This window comes from Trachurus japonicus, chromosome 9 (genome assembly GCF_045865225.1).
Source record: "Trachurus japonicus isolate A0001 chromosome 9, Traja_1.0".
NCBI lineage: Eukaryota > Metazoa > Chordata > Actinopteri > Carangiformes > Carangidae > Trachurus > Trachurus japonicus.
The window spans coordinates 34,232,943-34,253,206 of NC_140915.1; the positions used below are offsets into that span (position 1 = coordinate 34,232,943).

Consider the following 20,264-nt stretch of genomic DNA (forward strand, 5'->3'; position numbering starts at 1 on the left):
TTGACTTGCGTCTCCTTTTCCTCAGAGCATTTAGTATTATCCAGATTGACAGAAGAGACCTGCTCCTCCGATGTGGCAGCATCCGTGTCCTCCTGTTGCTCCAGTTCTTCATGGTTCACCACCACTATCTGTGGATTTGTATTGGAGGAAAATTGGCTCATTTTTTACTCCTCGTCTCAACAGCTGTGTCTTGAACTGAGATACTACAATCATGTGAGGAGTGCTGTGCCGTGGGAAGGTCCTAATTGACTGAGGTGTGTGTCCTTGGAGAGACCGTACGTCAGGGGACTCCGGCCTCCAGTCTAGTGTAATTAGTGCAATGTATAAGAAATACTTTAAAAACATTGTAGTGCAACAGCAACACAGTTAAATGACCAAATCTCTCAACACTGAGAATTGACAAGTCGATTTTATGTCAAAATTATGAAAAAAATGTCAGTGTTACTCTGTCTAATGGCACTTCACCTATAACAAACTGCACCTCTGATGTCACTTTTGAATTTTAACAGCTGTGTTTCAGAAACATATCTGTAATTATTTAATCCAGCATGTTATGCTCCTCTCTCTGAATGTGTGTAGATGCATCCCATGACAACAGCGAGCATCTTGGTAACAGCAGCATGAAAAACAAAGATCTCCAGGGAGAGTGGCAGCAGCAGCACCGAGGGGTGGGCTTTACATTCTCATTAGTGGTTAGCGAGCTGTTACTGGAATGCAGAAACCTGTACAATGATGTAAGGTCGGTTATGAACATGTGTGAATCATGACACAAGGAACAACAAGGAAAGTGATGCACCTTCAGCCTCAGGACACTGAGATCTAGAGTCAACACTGCTCAACTTCAACAAAACATAAAACAAAATAAGAAATATAGAGACATCATTAAATGTATCTATTACTATTGTATGTATTAGGGAGGTCACGATTACTTATTTTCACAATTAATCGCGGTATTAAATGCCACAATTAATTGATCGTAAATATTACTTTCCGAAAAAGATTATCTTTGAACCATATCGGCAAATGTGCGCCAAAGGTAAATGCACAGATACTGGTCCATTTATCTAGAGTGTTTCTAAGTGATATATTATCTTTTACTGGTACTTTTCGTTGGTATTCTAAAGGAATCGTTTTTATTGAACCATGACACATAAACATCTCTATTGATCTCCACTTTGCCTCTGAGTTGTCATTTAACCAGGTACGTATGTGCTTCATTTGCGCTGCCATATAATAATGCTTCAAGTTTGGGAGAGCAAGTCCCCCCCTCTCTTTGGGCATTTTCAAAGTCTTCATCTTAACTCTAGGTTTCTTATCATCCCATATAAATTTACCAATCATTGTATCCCAGATTTTGAAAGTGTTCACACATATATATAGTGGTATTGTTTGAAATAAAAAATAAAAAACGAGGGAGTACATTCATTCTGATTGCATCTATTCTTCTACCCAAAGACCATATGGCTAATTTCCACCTATGCATAGCCTGTCTAACATGTGCTTCCAAGTCTTTGTAATTCAACTGATACAATCATTTGTTATTCTCTGGTAGCACAGTTCCTAGGTAGAAGATAACACATTAACAGCAAACTAAACTGTAGCAAGTACAAAGCAATGAACAGTGATAAGGGTTGAATTATTTGCCTTCTAACTGCCCCCACACTGTGATGTTTGCTCTCAGTAATCGTTTATTCTTTAACTGTCTGGTTGGCAACTTCAGAGGACAAATGACTAATGAGGATATTTGTAATTCAAATGCAGTCATGCAGCTCTGAAATTTCACCCAAAGTGATGAATGGAACAAACAGACAACAGAAAGTCTGGACTTTGGAAAGGTGGATCACATAACATATTGACTGGAAAATAGTAAAGACTCTGTTATTTAGTCTATATGTCAGTGCAGTATTACCTTGAGGACTGTTCTGATTGTTTCTCCCTGCACCATGAAGTTAAACATTCAGCGCAGAGATATTGAATACTTTTAAGTTGTGGAGTCACAGATAGCAGTTAGTTCTGTCCTAGGGCTGTGGCAGAGTGTGTCTGCTGTGTGTAGCTGTTTTTTGTTGTTGTTTTTTGAGTAAAGGCAGTTTTATTGTCTGATGTTGAGACTTAGTTTCTAGTCTGAAACTGACTCTCTCGTTGGGGCTCAGTGCATTACTGATCACTTTGATTTTTCTTATGATGTTTGTATGATTCAATCAGAGATTCAATCACATGGAACTGTAGGATAGGATAACTATCATAATATATTTTTTCCCTCATCAATCACAATTAAAGAATACTACCAAAGCCTGTTGATTGATGGGATGAGGAGGTTGACTTAGCTCAACACTACTGAGCCAATGAGAGTCCTGCATGAGTGAGCCTCCTCTCGCCACTAAACGCTAACATATGGGCTTTCTTCTTCTAGAAGAATGCAGTTGTAATTCTAAACCTGTTTGTACAAACAGCTTCTGGTGTCACTTTGAAGAAGAATACTCTGGATTATGTTATGTTAACTTATTTTAGTCATTTAAAAAAACATTTTAGTCATTGTGATTTTATGTAGGCTACACATATGTGTTTGTTTCTTCAAACTAAAATCTATCAAAAGTTATTGGACAGATATTTTCTATTATGACATTTACTGTAAGCATCACAGTCGGTAACATTAAACTAATAATGATTAAGTGAATGAATGATGATCAGACCATATTTTCCCTAAGTAATCATTGTATAACAGCAAAAGTGCACCAAGCATCAGTATACTCCCTCCTCCTCCTCTTCCTCCTCCTCCTCCTCCTCCTCACCGGTGGGCGTAGTTTAGAAACTTCCCTCTCAGTTTTTTAAATTCAGAGGTTCATTGTACATTTCACTCTGACAGTCAGGTCAGGTCAACAGGAGCATCATGGTGAGTTACCAGTCACTGATGACTTATAATATATTATGCTTGTTTCTGCGATGACCTTCATCATTGCCTGTCACAGAGAGCTTTACAATCAAAAAGACATAAGGATTTTTGTCACTGCATGATTGCATGGCTATTCACTTTCATTGCATTATACTGACTTTGTGATGTGCTTTTTGATTGTAGACAACCTACACAGACAAAGGCGAAAAAGTAAGTGATGATAATATACAGTATGTTACCCTGAAGAGAGGTTATTGGTGGAGCAGATGGAAATAGAAAAAACATATATGCTTTTAATTTCATTACTCCAGCATTTGTTAGTGTTAATTCTGCCTGAGACACTTTGTTTATGTGATTTAACAATTAATGAACCTGTTGTGGCTTCTTGTCTTTAGCACGAGAAGGGCAGATTCCTCTGCTTTGATCACTTAACATTCTGGGTTGGAAATGCAAAACAGGTAAGTTAACTCATACCTGCTCATTTCTGGGCAGATGTTTTTTTTCTTCTCCCAGAGAAAAATAAGTAGACTACACACTCTGCCATTGGCTCTCCAGAGGGGTGGAGGGGGCACAGCATGTAATACCCCAGACCCTCATACTCATTTTCCACCTTCCAAGTAACACAGTGCAAACTTAGACTCACCAGTGCTCACCAGTCACCAGGAGATGGTGCTATAAGACAGTTTAAAGCCAAACTCTTGTAATCATTCTTCATGACAGTTTAAGATGGAAATGTAACATCTCCTGTAACAACTGTCTTCAACAGGCTGCATCATATTACTGTAACAAGCTGGGGTTCGAGCCTTTGGCTTACCAGGGTTTGGAGACAGGCAGCCGAGAAGTGGTGTCCCATGTAGTGAAACAAGGCAAGGTAATGAACCGTCACAACAGAAAAACAGGTAACATCAGGAGCATGAGACATTTTCCTGTAGTGCAACAAAACAAAATGAGAACCGCTGCTCTGTGTAGATGTTTCAGTGTCACACATAATACTGTCAATATAAAGATATATAAAGTTAAAATTTTAGTTGTGTATTTAGCAAATGTAATGATTGAAGAAGTAAGGACTTCCTTTAATATGTTTATGTTTTCACTTTGTATTTGACAGATCATTTATGTGTTCTCATCTGCTCTAAATCCTGGAAACAAAGGTACAGAGTTACTGTAAACTAAATGTATTGGTGCAGTTCACTATTCGTCCACTTGTGTTGTCATGAATTCATCACTAACCCTTTAACTCTAACCCTATCAATGTTAGGGGATGTATTATCTGATACTTTTAATAGCTTCAGTAGCAAATGATTATGATCAAAACACACATTTTTTTTCACCTCACATACATTTGCAACAGTGTGAATTCCAATAGTTGAAAAAAAAAAAACTGAAAAAAGGGAAAAGTAAAACATTTCCTGACAAATACACAAATGAAGCCCAGACAATATCATTTGCACAGAACTCACCAAAACTATGTTTGGCTTTTTCTCAGAGATGGGAGATCATCTGGTCAAGCATGGGGATGGAGTGAAGGATGTTGCATTTACAGTGGAGGACTGCGACCTCCTTGTGCAGGTAATACTGCAGGTTTTATTTTGACAGGTGTATTTTCATTAACTCAGCCCCATACATTCGCATTGAATTACTAGAGAGGAAATACATTAGATTTAAGCTTCTGTTTTCAATGAACAAACATTTTTTCTACTCACAGAAAGCCCGGGAGCGAGGAGCCGTTATTTTAAAGGAGCCTCACACTCTGGAGGACAAGTATGGTAAAGTCAGGCTGGCCGTGCTTCAAACGGTAAGAATTCTGTGAATTTACATTGCAACATTTTTGCTGTTATTTCAGTGTAAAATTGTCCTTGATAGTAGACTTTTTTTGTGTGCTGCAGTACGGTGACACCACACACACGTTTGTGGAGAGGACAGGATACAGTGGGCTGTTTCTGCCAGGATTCCAGCACCCTCTGTTCAAGGACCCTTCATTGCCCAAACTGTGAGTAAACACCCGTCATTCCGGTGTAATGTGCCTGTTTCCACCTGAATGACAACCAATTAATGATTTGTCTATGTGGCTTTGCTTTTATTCCTTATATTCATGCAGGCCAAGTGGAAAACTGAACTTTATTGATCACGTTGTGGGAAACCAACCAGACGATGAGATGGTTCCAGTGGTGGAATGGTAATGGACCTAAAGAGAGTCTGAAAGCATGCAGCATCAAATCTGAGTACTACAACAGTAAAAGGGGTGCTGGTGGTGGTTGAAAGGAGTGGGGGTGGGGGTAGGGGTGGAGTAGGACTCAAAGGCTGTCTGGTTCTTTCGTAACTCTGTTTTTTTGGCATGACTTGAGGATCAGCATGACATTGCACTTTTTAATTTGCGTCTCCAGTGGTTCTGCACATCTGGATTCTGTTGTTAACCCATCATAGGCATTTAGGCACGGAAAGAGTAGGAAAGGCAGTTCTCGAAATGAGCCAGCTCATTGGCTGATAGTGGGAAGAGGGGTGTAATGTGGGCTGGAGGTTTTCTGAATGCAAACCTCATGGAGCCGGTTCATAACTCAAATTGATACTCATTCATGTTTTGCTGGCCAGAGTTTTTTCAAATTCTGATTCTGTGGTTGACTCAAGTCCAGACACCAGTGAAAAGCAGAAACACTAAGCATTTCTGATTATGTAACATATGGTCTATGCATGTTAAAACCATGTTGTCTGTGTTGCTTTCAGACACTGAACTCTGGTTCATGATCTTACAGGTATCAGAAAAACCTTCTGTTTCATCGCTTCTGGTCAGTGGACGACAAGCAGCTTCAGACAGAGTTTAGTGCCCTGCGCTCCATTGTAGTGGCAAACTACGAGGAGACTGTGAAGATGCCCATCAACGAGCCTGCCATGGGGAAGAGAAAGTCTCAGATCCAGGCATGTTCCTCACAAATATATGGAGAAGACACTGTTTACTTGTATGATAATGCTTAGATGTCTAATATCGACGGCTGTTACAGGAGTATGTGGAGTACTATGGAGGCCCAGGAGTCCAGCACATAGCTATGAACACATCAGATATCATCACAGCTGTAAGTATACAACACGCGCTCTTTTGACTTTGTAAGTGGAAGCAAAAATAACCTAATCTGATGAATCCTGTTCTTGTAGATTCGTAACCTAAAGGAGCGTGGAATGGAGTTCATGAGTGTGCCGGACACCTACTACGACCAGCTGCGGGAGAACTTGAAAAACTCAAAGGTCAAAATCACAGAGGACCTGGATGTCCTGCAGGTCAGAGCTGTCATATTTTGACAAACTTTGATGACTGATGTTGTGTAAACCTCAAGTATGTTGGGTCAAAATTGTATTTTTGACAAGACAAGTTAATTCACCATCCGATCACAGTGACATGTGCATATATTTTTGTTTGACAACTTTGTGGATAAATTCCTAATTCCCAAATATTGTCTCGTGACCTCACTCATACACAGGAGCTGAGGATCCTAGTGGACTATGACGACAATGGCTATTTGCTTCAAATCTTCACCAAGCCAGTTCAGGATCGCCCCACTGTGTTCTTGGAAGTCATTCAGAGACACAACCACCAGGTGAGGTCGCCACTGGACAGAGGAACACTTCACAGGACATAGATACCTCACCTGTCTCAAGTATAGCACTAACTTCAATACATTTATCCACAGGGCTTTGGCGCAGGAAACTTCAAATCTCTTTTTGAAGCCATCGAAGCTGACCAGCATGCGAGAGGAAACCTGACTATCCTGACGCCTAATGGAGTATCAGAGAAGATGTGAACCCAGAATGATATTCACCTATTACCTAATCTCAGTAAGAAAATACACTGTCCATTGAGGGTTTTGTTTACTTATAGAGCACCATACTGATCATGTGCAACATCAGCGTTCTTATATTGTGATGGACAGTAAAAGCGCACAAAGCTTGTTGTTTACTGATGTTGTTATGCCTTGCATGTTTTATTAGAGGTAAGTGCTTGTCTTATGTGTTACTTCATGAGTCAGAATAGCACATCACAGCTAAACATCCATAATGCAGTGCTTTTCTTATAAAATATCAAACCCACAACTAATATTGTTGATACAAGCTTGACTCAAGCAAAACACCATTTAAGCTCTCATGAATGAAAACATTTAACTTTACATTTATGACATAATTTGGGCATTTCATCATAGGGGAGGCCTTTAGCATGATGTTCAGAGTGTCCATGTTGAAATAGGCAACAATTACAATGTGTAAAAAAATTGCAATAAACTGTAATACAACTGTACAAGCGTATGTTGTGTTTTTCCATGTAGTTTTTTCTCAGACATTTTGATTTGCCTGTTGCCGTTTATGATTAGTCCTTGTCTGATTATCCTTATCAGAGATCTATTGATACAGAAGCAGAGCCCCAAGTGCTTGGTCCCAGTCCAGTAGTAAGTGCCGTGTAGAGCATTTTCTCCAGCATGCTGTAGTGCTTTACCTCATCAAAATGACTATTTGAAACATAGTCTGTGTTCATATAGTACAGTACCTCAGGTAAATCTGGCTCATGGCATCATCATCTTCTCAGAGATCAGTTCAAGGAGCCCCGGCAGCCATCCGCCCCACACAAACATGGAATCTTTATTTCCTCAATGGGAAACTTGTAGTCATATGTGATCTCCTCATTGATGCTTATTGGCTGCCGGGAGTATATCACTATCTTCTTCTGAGACTCCACTGTGATGATCTTAGCATAGCAGTTAGGCTGAAAGAGAAGGAAGAGTATGAGCTTTTCACGAGAATGGGAAATGACTTTGTATTTATGATCCTAATAAACAAATCTTGATCTTGAATGATCACTTTAATTTCCAACCCCCAGCCCTAGCGGTTTTTGCTTACATTGCAGCTGTGGTTAATAAACCTGGCTAAGTTCCCGAATTTAGTGGCATCAATGATGGTGTCCTGATCAACCCGGAATAAATAGCTGCTTCCAATGCCCTCCTCTTCATATCTCTGCTCCCTCATGTCAGCAATGACCTAAGGAGAAAGAGAACAGATGCGTCTCGTAGTGTTGTTTATCACAACAGCTCTCACTCACACTCCTGGAAAGTACCCGGAGCAGCCAGCGGTTCCCAGTGGGCTGCTGGGCCAACTCACAGGAACAATCAGGGAAAGTTGTTAAGGTTCATCTGCAGCATTGGTCGGGGGAGATGCTTGCATCATGAATTTGTTTCTGAGCGTTGTCATTAGTTTCTGCCTGCCTCACCTGTCTGATGATTTGACCCACGTACTCAATCACCATCTCATCTGCTGCTATCGGCTCCATGGCAAACAGCCCCCACTCGTGGATGTGACTCCTGCTGAAACAAATCCTCTTCTTTCGAAACTGACAGAAGAAGATGAGGCTGTTTATTAACACATGCTTTGACTGCTGTAATCGGTGACACTAAAGTTTACTAATTTCATGTCATTTCCGCCCACAATAATCAATCACATAATTCATGGTTATTTGAGGGATCACCGTGGGTGGAAACTCTGACCACAACTCAGTGTGTGCTCCTGGTCACACTGTTGTTGAATTTTTCTTAATTAATCTATTGGTTTATTTGATTTAGCAGTTATCTCAAACATCTCAAGTCACCAAAATACATATTCCAAGTTAATTTTGGAAAACTGAAACTATTATTTGGTGCTCATATGACCATGCTCACATAATTCTGCTATTGTCTACATAAGAAAATGGTGCAGTGTAGTTATAATACAGACAGGAACCAGGAGTTCTAATTACAGACTGTGTCGGTCCCGAAGATAATATTTTTGGTTTGTGAATGCCAACGTTTGATAACAATCCTATTAATCTCTTTGGAATTTAAAGCAGATATCAGTGGCACGGCCGTTTCGGCTAATGCTGTGTTCAAGGCAGGCTTTTGAAACCGTAAGTTACAGCTTCAAGTCACAACTACGACTTGGTAGCGTTCCAGGTAACCCGTAGCTCGTGTTTTTACCGTCCTGTTGTCTGTGAAAGTTCCCTATAACGGCCACTCGTAACTTCCGACCCGTGAACTCGTACCAGATCGAACTGGTATGACTTCACAGGAAGGAAAAACACAAAGTACGAGTTTCCTTGAACACACCATGAGTTAGCAGCCCCCGCCCTTGTCAGGCATCAATTGGTCCTCGTGCTACGTCACCACATTCACGCGCATCCCTTGGCTGCACACACAGCCCTTCATGCCGTTCTCTCCCCTCATTGGATAACACTTGTATCCCACAAGGAAAATTTTCTCCTCGGGTTACAGCAGAGCAGAGTGACGGAGAGACTCGTGTTTAGGCTGAAATACTTCATGTAAGTGATTGCTGACGGAAAATAGGACTATTTAGGACTTATATTAACAAAAACATTCCACTGATATCTGCTTTAAGGGTGTAACGTTTTTCAAGTAGAAAGCTGTTTTTTTTCTCCAGCTTGTACATATCTTTATACTAAAACCTTACTCACCTTCAGCTGGTTGAACCTGAGCAGTTCACTATCACAGCTGAAAGAGGACAGCAGGCGGCGCTGTTCAGACCTGAAGTCAGATCCAGCACGCAGCAGTGAGGCTGGTTGTTGGGCTGGGATGGACGTTCCCTGCGGACGTACATGTGGACATTAAACACTGAACGAAATAAATTGGGCACAGAGATCATCACAGTTTCAGATTTAATACCTGAGTGCTGGTAGATGGAAGCTCAGGCAGATTTGTGTTGAGGTATTTCATTTTGTCCTTCCTGCTGATTTTATAGAAGCCTTCACTGCGAGCAGAGCCGGTCCTGTGATTTGGCTGCCAGGATTTGTGCTCCTCACTTATATCTGCAAGGACTTTAGTCGGTGAACAAACAGTTAAGGATCTAAAGCACAGAATAAGATGAAAAGTGCCATGCAAATTCAATGTGTATGCTGAAATATATGTAGTTAAAAACTAAGAGGAGCTCATGTATACATCCCTTGATACAGGGATAAATATGTCATAATTTACATTTCTGTATAAGATTGTGAACTGATGTTTAATAAAAACACACTGATAGTTAAAGGGATAGTTCAACATTTTGGCAAATTGGCCCATTGCCATTATCGCTATAGTCATAGCAGTAGGTCCGTTACCTTTATTTGTCAGTGTTTAGAACGGCGGAGCAGAGCCGTGAGCTGCTCAGAGCTACGCTACGGAGGCTAATGGGATTTCTTGGTTACCCTCACAATCATCATCAAATACACAATCCAACAACTCCAAAATGCTCTGGTGGACAAGTTGTGACCTGCACATTCACCACGCTATGAGATAATAACGGAATGTTAGCAGACAGAGTTGTTTTAGAGGTAAATTCATGCAAAACCGCTGATGCGCGTTGCCTTCAGGGACAGTTTTTCAGCAAGCAGACTCTGTATTTACCTCGAAAACGGCTCAGTTTCGTAATGTTCCGTAATGTCTCATAGCGTGGTGAATGTGCAGGTCACAACTTGTCCACCAGAGTGTTTTGGAGTTGTTGGATTGTGTATTTGATGGGTTTGATGAGGGAAACCAAGAAAACCCATTAGCCTCCATAGCGTAGCTCTGAGCAGCCTGCAGCTTCGCTGCACCGTTCTAAAAATAGCTTGCACCGACAATTAAAGGTAACGAACCTACTGCGATTATGGCGATGAGGCAATTTGCCAAAATGTTGAACTATCCCTTTAACTACATCATTATTTAAGCTCTCTCCACATTTAAAATGTTTGAATATTTACTAGAATATTATGATTTCAATAGTTATTCACAATACAGTGCAACCTATAAGATCACACCTTTGAGCATATTATCAGTTTGTTCACTTACTGTAAACACACTTCGATCAAATTAATCAAACATGAAGCTCTGTTTAAAAGGATATGAGGGTGAGGTATCCAGAGAGTGTCACTGAGCCACCCACAGCCATTGTCCTGCTCTTGCAGCCTTTCATACGTGAACTTAAACAGCCTTGCATCTTCCTCATCCAGACCCTCCCTCCAAAACCTGTGAAGGATTCTCCTCTCTTCGTACAGTGAACGCCACCTGTGGGAGCGACTGTGGCGAGAGAGTGAAACAGAGATTCTTTTACGTGATCTCTGCCGATGATGTCTCCATCTCCTCTTTAACCTCCTCCATTGGTTTCGCCTGAATAAGGATTTCTCCTTGTGCAAAAGACCAGGCATATTCTCTAGACCCTGCAAGGGCTTTGCTCTCACACTGGAACTGATCCATGCATCCCTCCCATCGGCAATGTCAGATGTGGATTCAGAGAGGCTGCTTGGAGAGGACACTGTAAAGGGAGAGCCTCCAAGAGAGTCATCACACAACACTGTGGCCGTTTCCCTCCTGTGGACCACTCCTCTTCTGGTTAAGAAAATGTCTCTGCCAGGAGTCTTTGGGGCTGTTACATAAGGATTAATGGACAGTGAGGGAATGGGTGGTGGACTGCTAAGAGGTGGCAACATCACTGTTCTACCTTCTGACACTGTCATCTCTCTGCCAGGTGTTGCTGGAGCTCTCCCAGAGCTGAGCGGAGGCCATCCCCCTCTCTCCTCTCTGCCAGGAGTTTTAGGAATATCCTGGAATAATAGGCACGAGGCTGCTGGGAGATCAACCAGAGGTAGAACAAGCTCGCTGCTCACTGGGGAGAGGGATAGGGCTTCGATGGCCTCGTCTGAGACCTCGCTCTCCAGTTCGGCCACTATCCCCTTGCCTGGTGTTTGTGGCCGTTCCACCTCCACAGCAGGAGACGTTGGTTTGCTCAGAAGGTCGGGGTCACTGTCCACCAGGCACCCAGTCGGAGTGAGAGGCCTCAGGCTTTCTGCGCTTTCTAGAGACTCCACCATCCATTCAGTGCTCTCCATCTCCACATCAAGGTCAGGCTCCACTGCTGCACAGATAAAACACAAGGAATTATTACACTATCATATTTACATTATCATTTTATAAGTAGGCATAGTACTGTTTTGTTTTCTTGTTTCTTTTTTAATGCATTTTAATTATTGTAGTGCTCAAGTCACCTGCCCCAGAGACTACGGTTGAAAATCGGCATGTTTACAGAATTTTTTATTAATGTGCATTGTCTCTGTATATTTAAACCAATAAACTAAACTAAAAAAAAAAACGAAATGTTTTTTGTTATTATATATAGAATGCACAGCTTTCAAAAACAGTCCAGTGGGGATGAGAGAACAGAAAAGAATAAAAAAAAGAAAAGAAAAGGAAAAGAATAACAAAACATTGGAACAGACAAAAAAGGGGCTGTTTTCATGTTTAGTGAGAGAACATGGAAACTGGTAATCGTATGGAATGACCCTAAAAAGGAAAAAGCCTGTTCTCCCCGTCTCTCTAACGCGTTGCCTCGGCTTCAATCGTTTGCCCCTTTCCAAATCAAACACTTATTTACTGCAGCACAGACTGAAATGTTTCAAGGTTAAGATCCTAGATGCTGTACATTGAGCATTAGATGTACATCTGTAAATGCTTTGATAGTTATTTCTGTCCTCATTAGATGCCAGAAATTTGGGGAAACTGTTGTGACTGACTGAAAGAAACATTAGTGGAAAAGTCATACTGCAGTAAACTGATTTGATCTACACCATGCTGGACACAGAACCTGGAAGTCTTAGAGGTGAAGGGGGCTGTAGGTCTTGGGGTTCTCGGGCTTGGAGCTCCATCAAAGCATCCATGTCACAGATGTCCTGTTGACGTGATGTGTACTGGTTCTCCTCTCTCTCCTCCCTTTGAAACGGGTCCGACCAGTGCTGCAGAACCAGATCTAACTGAGCACCAGGGGTTAGCGGGGCTGCAGAGTTAAGGGGAGGCTCGAGCTCCATTGGCTCTTCATCATCAGACGATATCACGATACACTCGACCCTCCTGCTGCCCTCATTGTCCTCTTCCATGTCTTCGTCTTCAGGACTGAGGTTAGAGTAGGACGAGCTCTCGAAGCTGTCAGAGTAGAACGAGTCAGAGGAGTCAAAGTCTGACGAGTACTCGCTCTCCCCGGAGGAGCTGCTCTCTGAAGAAGTCTCTGTAGTTGAAGACAGACAGAAAAAACATTTACTCATGGGTACCTGAAACTTCATTAACTTTCAGTGTTGAAACTATTTGAAATAATGACGTACCGCTATCTGAGGAGGGCACTTCTTCACTAATGTTGGCGACGACGGCTACTTCATCCTCTGCGTGTTCTTGTGACACTTTGTTTTCATCCTCTGGATGGTTACTGTCATCGTCATCATCATCATCATCATGAGCTCTGTGAGACTACATAAAGTTTTCTATTAAGAGCTGATGGCAAATTAGAAGCATTGCAGTACAATTCAGAATCATTGTAAAAAATAAAATAAAAAACTGTAAAAATAAATCCTGTTTACCATGTTTTGAGGCACATTGTCATCTGGTACAACATCCTCAGCTTTGTCTGGTATCATTTCTTCATCTTGAATTTGGTTTTCTGCTTCTTTCCCTTTTTCATCATCATCATCACTGTCAAGCTCATGAGGTCTTGCGTGTCTACGTTTTAGTCTCTCGGATGCAGGTCTTTCTGTGTCATCCCCCTGTTTGACATCTAAAGCCCAGTGGGAAGAGAGCAACACAGGTGATCATGCTTCATCATAGAATAGACTGGTGAGGACATAAAATACAGTAAATGGGGTTCAAATGCAGTAAAAACACTGACCAGAATTCTCATGTATAGAGTTCAGCTCATTTTCTGCCTCTTTTGAAGTAGCAGAATCATCAGGTCTTTTCCTTTTTACCTGCAAATTAATGAGTTGTTTTACAGAACATTAAGTGATGTAACTCTCATAGCTATATGCTGCTATATTTCATAGTATGGAAAAGCAGTATAGTTTACCTTGAAGGACGGCAGAGGAGGTTTTTTGCCCTGACCACTGATATACCTGAGGGGATTCATTTGTTTCTTTGACTCTTCTACACATCCTGGTCCACTTTTCAAAGGAGAAGCTTGAATCTTATGAATTAGACAACAATAAAAATAAAGTTAGTAACTATAAAACTGTAAAATACTTTCCTTGTTTGATTTGATCAAATCAACCTACCTTCTTCTTCTCTTGACACTCCCACCAGTCCTCAAATGCCTTGAAAGCCACCCCTTCAATCATTCTACGTGTAATGTCCCTTTTTATGATTGACCTCAGTTCATTCATGAGGACTTCTAAAACTTTTTCTGCTGTGATCTTGTGAGGGTTTTCCCGTACAGGTGTGAAGTTTGGTGGTGGCACAAAGGGGTTAAACCTGGGGAAGGGTGGGGCGGGCCAGGGCGGTGGGGGGAAAGGTGGAGGTACACTGCTGTGTCTTGGAGGATTCCCCTTATCCAAACAACCTGCAGGCTGCAAAGGTAAGGGGTGCATGTGTACAGGAGGTGGAACAGAAGGTGGCCTCATCAAAGGTGGAGGGGGTCCCATAAAAGTGGGTGGGGGAGGAATAGAAGGAGGAGGAGGCATCGGAGGAGGGGGAATGGGAATGCCGATACGACGGCCTGGAGGGGGGATCCAGCTCGGAGGTGGGATGGGGATGGTGCCATTAGGTAGACGAGGGGGGACAGGTGGAAGAGATGGAGGAAAGGGAGGAATGCGAAAAGGGAAAGGGGGGACTGGTGGACGGGCAGGAGGGGGTTTGAGGGTGAGGTGCTGGGAGGAAAATGGCAGGAACTGTGGAAGAGAGGAGTCAGTTGTGGGTGTCAGAGCTCCAGACTGCCTGTTGTTTGACTGCTCTTCATCTGCGTCTGCTGCAAGATGCTCCTGAGTATGATGGAACAAAATTCTCAATGAATTGTTAAATTATAGCACAGCAGAAATAGACAACAACAACCCTTACTAGGGGTGTGCCAAAAAAATCGATTCACATAAGGCAAGGCAAGGCAATTTTATTTGTATAGCCCGTTTTTACAAACAGTTTGTCTCAAAGGGCTTTACATGGCATCATAACAACATCCTCTGCCCTTACACCCTCACATCGACTGAGGAAAAACTCCATGGAAAACCCTTTTAACAGGGAAAAATTGGAGAAACCTCAGGGTGAGCAACAGAGGAGGGATCTCTCACCCAGGACGGGCAGACGTGCAATAGATGTTGTTAAGAATCGCAATTCTCATTTAATACGATTCAGAATCAATATAAAATGTCCCAAAATTGTTTAAATATTTAAAAAATTAAAATAAAAAATGAAACAAATCTGCTGGCTGTCGGCCTCCATTTCCTTAGAATTTAAAAGGCAGCATGTTTAACTGCACTATTTTTTTTAAATAAAGAGGCACTTTTAATTTTGTTACTTAAAGCAGAAGTAAGTGATATATTTGTGTTAATATAAGTCTTAAATAGTTCTATCTTCCGACAGCAATCACTTACATAGAGTGTTTGGACCGAAACACGGGTCTGTCAGTCACTCTGCTCTGCTCTGAGCCGAGGAGAAAACATTTCTCGTATCCTACAGTTTTTATCCAATGAGGAGAGAGAACGGCATGCAGGGCTGTGTGTGCAGCCAAGGGACGCCGTGAATGTGGTGACGTAGGGACGAGGACTGTTATGGTGCGTTCAAGGCAACTCGTAACTCGTGTTTTTTCCAACCTGTGAAGTCGTACCAGTTTGATCTGGTACAAGTTCACGGATTGGAAGTTACGAGTGGCCGTTATAGTGACTTTCACCGGTAAAACAGGTCGGAAAAACACGAGTGGGATGCCTGGAACGCTACAAAGTCGTAAGTTGTGACTTGAAGCTGTAATTTACGGTTTCAAAAGCCTGCCTGGAACGCAGCATTAGCTAAAACGACCGGATCGCTTACTTCTGCTTTAAGCAATATGTGATATTGCTTTTATGCAACAGTTTCAACAATTCCATCTAAGCATGGATAAATGTTTAAAACTCAATAAATGTGAAAAAGACACTTTAGTCATTCTGTCTTGCAAAGCAGACTGGAGTAGATCATGAGGATCCTTTGCACACCGATAGACTGAAGCAGAAATCATTATGAATCAAATCATTTTGAATCAAAAATCGATTTTGAATCGAATCGTATACCTCAAAAATCAGAATCAAATCTAATGGTGAGATAGTAAAAGATTCCCACCCCTAACCCTTAGGCTACTACTTAATAATTATTTCTGCTTCTTATCATCATGATGTTTGTAGTATGTGATGTATGTCAGGACTTACCTTTGGACAAGATAATGACTGGAGCCTTTCTGCATCCTTTTTGTTGTTTGTGTGAACCCTCCTCTCAAACTGTGTGGCATCGTACGGAGCGGGAGATTGGAAGTTTCTTTTCAGAAACAAAACAGCTTGAGTTGTTTCATCGTCCTCACTGGGAGATAGTGCAGCATCTTGATGATGCACTGGATCATCGTTGGATTGCTGGTTGCTGTCCGCTAGTGGCCCAGAAGACATCAGAGTGCAAACAAGTGAGCCATCTGAGTACGGGGAGTTATTAGCTGAGCATGGTGAAGTTGGGCTGTCCTCAGAGTGAACATCAGCCTCCAAAGTTTGTCTACCAAAGTATGAGGGGGCAGTGCCCTGGCTGTTTATCAGCAAATTTTCAATGCGGGAGTCTAGACTCTCTACCTCTGGTCGGGGGCTGCTGGAGGAAAAGTTTACAGAAGATGGAGATAAGGTTGTTATGCGTGCATGATCGTGAGGTGGGGTCGATGCTGCTGTCTGCTGGTTGGCTGTTAAATTAATGCTCAGGATGCTGACAGATTTGCAGTTAAGAGGTGAAATATTTGAGGCAGCGGTGACCATGTCTCTGGACTCTTGACAGGGTGAAGCAAGATTAAACGAAGGTTCTGTGTTATCGTGGGTGGAGGATTGTGCACTGTGACCCCACAGTGCCAGATTGTGGCAACGAGTTTGTATTTGCGTAGAGAGGGGGTCTTGTGGCTGCGGCTGGCAATGTTTCAAAAGTAAGCTGACATCTGAGACTTCCCCAGATCTCCTGTGATACCCCGCAGGTTTGCGATGGCAGAGCTCTCGTCTTTGAGATTTGTGAACACTATAGGTGGGGGCCTCCCACTGGAGAACTGGAGTCGCTTGAAGACTGGAGTAGCAGGAATCCTGGGAGAGGGGAGTCGCAGACAAACAAGGAGTGTGGGGGGTTCCCTGAGACCGTGGTGTAAGACCAAAGCTGGTAGGCGTATCCTGCCAAATACTGGAGTAGGCTGTGTCCAGAGAGAGAGGAGTAGCGATGCTGGTGGGGCTGGATACACTTCCCTGTCGCTGTGTGGCTGCACCGCCCTGTAAAACATGTGTAATATGATGTCACATGAAAAGAACTGGTATACATTATCCTTAAAAAAAGTTCATTTAACAGCTGGTTTGAAAAATATTAAATAGGCAGTCTTCTTGATGTTCAAACCATCATAAAAAGCTTTAAAATGTTTACCAGCAAACTGCTGATTAAGCTTTGAAGAGCTTGTTCACTGCTGCCCACCGGCAACGTCCGAGGAGTGTAAAGGCCACGCAAGAGGAGCTGGAGATATCGTGCCCTGTTTTCCCCTGTGGGAGGTTGCATATTACAGGTAAACAACACATTCATCAATGCATTTTTAAGATAAAAATATTTACTATTACTAAAACCAACTTTACCTTTTGGATCAATTTCCACATGAATAACATTTCCCATCACTGACGTCTGATGGAGTTGCTGAACAGCGCCTTTCGCAGCCCGCACTGTGTCAAAGACAACCTTTGCAATCCCTAAGTGCTTCCTGTTTTTAGGATCATAGAATATTTCCACTTCTTCGATATTCCCAAATTTTTTGCACATATTAGTCAAGAAGGCCTCTCGGACATTATCATTCAACCTGGAAAATGTCACTTCTTTCGGGGGAACAGGGCCAACATACCATTCATCAACCTAAAAGAACACAGATAGACAGCAAAAACCAGCATGAACATCATTACTGTGTTTCTTTTTTATTTTTTTACCCAACATAGGCTATTAATAACCATTATTATTGTTATCCTCTTGTTGACAATAATACTCACCTTAAATTTAGACACTGAAAGCTCAGTCTTATTGCTTTTGCTCCACAGGCGGCAGATGCGAGGATCTCTGACAGTATCAACAGGAAACAGACCTAGGTCCTCAACCTGTTGATGTAAACAACAGCCGTTATTATAACAAAACAGGAGGTTATATGCTTGTGCGGCAATATATTAACGGGAAAACCTACTTAAAGGCTATTAAGATAAAGATATTAAATATATTTTTAAATGCTCACGGGTATGTTAAAGTGTTGTCCATCATAACGGTACACTTTGTAAAGTCCTCTTGTCAATGCAGGGTCAATTATCAACTTGCAACATGTCCAGTGCTGAGGCGGCGTCTCTCTCTCAATAATTTGTTTGTCGCTTTCCATTACATTCGTCAAAACCTGTAAGTGAAACAGATAAACAGCGCAGGTGAGGCTGGGAGCTAGCTTCGGCTACACCAGTCCTCCGCTGCAGGTTAACACGCCCCGACAGGTGATGGAGAGCATCACCTGTAACGTTATCCCTCCCTCTGAAAGATAGCGGCTTTTAAAGCCAAACATTATGCGAACAATGCGTGTTGAGTCACACAAAATAGCTACGCTACTATACTTTACTTACCTGTACCAAAGTTTTATCCTTTGATGCAGCAACATTGTGGAAAAGCTGTTGTGATTTTCGGTGACGTCGCCCAGGTTGGATGACAGATCCATCCGCCGACAGAGAGGCACGAAATATAGATCCGTCGTCAGGGCGGAGGAGCACAAAGAAAGTTTGTGCTGAAGGAGATAAGGGGAATATTTACTGTTGTGAGCAAACACAAAGGCGATTTTCCTCTGCCTGGTGAAAATAACAGATTAGCATATACAGTAGGCTATATCTTGAATCTTGTGGATTACTAAATAATCATCACTCAGTAGCTAAACAGCATATCAGTATTAATTTCTGATCAATGTTATGTGTAGCCTACTTTATTCTGTGAGGATTTTATGGCCCTGCCCAGTTCTCCTACACCTAACTAGGAAAATCTGTATCAGGTCATTCTGAAACAGTAGAATTAACAACAGTTGAATTAAAGGGCAAAACAAAAAAAGCCCTGGTCCAAATATATAGACAAAACTATGTGGACAGGAGTGTATACACTTTTCTTTTGCAAACATGTCACATATGCCTAAAATATATAAAATTTGAGATCAAGCAAGACAACATGTAGAATACGTTATTTATTTTATTTTTCCAGATTTTAGGCTACCAGTTTTCATGAAGAAAATTGACAACACTTCACAACAGTAAGAGGTGGAAACAGCCCCACTATGTGGTGACTGTGTGCACCTGTTGCTGTCAGAGCTGAATCTATTGCAAATTATTGTGTGCACAAGGTAAAATAAATAAATAAATAAATAAATAAATAAATAAATAAATAAATAAATAAAGATTTTTTGGACATTAGAGGCTCCAGTAGAATGACAAATCAAAATCACAAAGTCTGATTAAGTGATAGGCCTACATTCAGATTATATTACATCATTAGTATGCATATCTGATCTTATCCTAATGTATACAAAACAGTGTTGCCCACTATAGAAAGCATGTTATATTATTGCAAATGAGTGTTGTATAGCTACTGTTGTATAATAAATATAAAGTGTATAGCTAGGGAGCTATACTGATTAGATATTTTACGGCAGTATTGTAGCGAGTGCAAGTTCATTTGGGGTCAGAAAGTGAAGTCCACTCCCTGGGAGCATCTCCACAGTATGGCATCCGTTCCCCCTCCTCCATGATGGTTTACAAGTGATCTGTAAGAAATACAGTCTTCCTTCAGGGCTTCGACTGCATCGTGTCTGTTTATCTCTGGGTTATCTCCACAGGATACATACCAGGACCAGACATTCACGGGAAGCATCCGCACCCATGTATCTCTCCACAAAACATGACCCAGAAAGGACCAGGAGAGAGCGGAGGAAGCACCAGCCAGCAGGAGGAATTCAAGGTTGTTATTGTTTGAGATGTGGGTTGTGAGAAAACCTTGCTAGACACAGTTTACACTAAAGGAGTCTTTCCAAGAGGTAAGAGACTCACTGTGGATCCCAACGGCACTGTTGTCTCTGGATTAATGAATACTGAGGAGAGCTCTTATTGTGTAAGAAAATTTAAATATAATAAAGTCTATATGATTAATATATTCAGAGGCAGTTGAGTATTGAGGGACAAAAAAGGCAAAGGTGAGGCCTTGTTCTTTCTTCACACAGGTCTCCTTGTTCAACAGGTAGCCCAAGACTGGAGGAATGCTACGGCCTTCCTCCACACAATGAGGAAAAAAACAACAACCATCTGTTGTGTTACAATGTCATGGCCCTCCAGGCTTTGACACTGACTTCA

General features: G+C 41.8%; 2 protein-coding genes across 3 annotated transcripts; one reads left to right on the forward strand and one right to left on the reverse strand.

The window, feature by feature from the left end:
* The first annotated feature begins 2,848 nt into the window (after positions 1–2,848).
* On the forward strand, positions 2,849–7,168 carry LOC146981933 (4-hydroxyphenylpyruvate dioxygenase a-like). Of its 2 annotated transcripts, none has more exons than XM_085787596.1 (14): positions 2,849–2,890; positions 3,074–3,100; positions 3,286–3,348; positions 3,657–3,761; positions 3,999–4,041; positions 4,377–4,459; positions 4,596–4,685; positions 4,777–4,880; positions 4,989–5,066; positions 5,641–5,792; positions 5,876–5,958; positions 6,038–6,160; positions 6,361–6,477; positions 6,571–6,780. In XM_085787596.1, exons 1-14 carry the CDS (start codon positions 2,888–2,890, stop codon positions 6,679–6,681), a joined length of 1,182 nt encoding a protein of 393 aa, XP_085643722.1. In that variant the 5' UTR covers positions 2,849–2,887; the 3' UTR covers positions 6,682–6,780. The 2 variants fall into 2 exon arrangements, with proteins under 2 accessions (XP_085643722.1, XP_085643721.1); XM_085787595.1 differs by having other exon boundaries at positions 2,850–2,890; positions 5,641–5,803; positions 5,887–5,958; positions 6,571–7,168.
* Positions 7,126–18,623, reverse strand: LOC146981934 (histone-lysine N-methyltransferase SETD1B-like). The gene is made up of 18 exons (XM_085787597.1): positions 18,504–18,623; positions 18,134–18,286; positions 17,898–18,002; positions 17,496–17,766; positions 17,293–17,405; positions 16,071–17,144; positions 13,959–14,660; positions 13,754–13,870; positions 13,577–13,655; positions 13,272–13,465; positions 13,020–13,161; positions 12,509–12,925; positions 10,775–11,782; positions 9,577–9,737; positions 9,369–9,497; positions 8,136–8,255; positions 7,769–7,906; positions 7,126–7,634 (listed from the first exon to the last, which is right to left on the reverse strand). Exons 2-18 carry the CDS (start codon positions 18,269–18,271, stop codon positions 7,461–7,463), a joined length of 5,082 nt encoding a protein of 1,693 aa, XP_085643723.1. The 5' UTR covers positions 18,272–18,286; positions 18,504–18,623; the 3' UTR covers positions 7,126–7,460.
* Between the last annotated feature and the right edge of the window lie 1,641 nt (positions 18,624–20,264).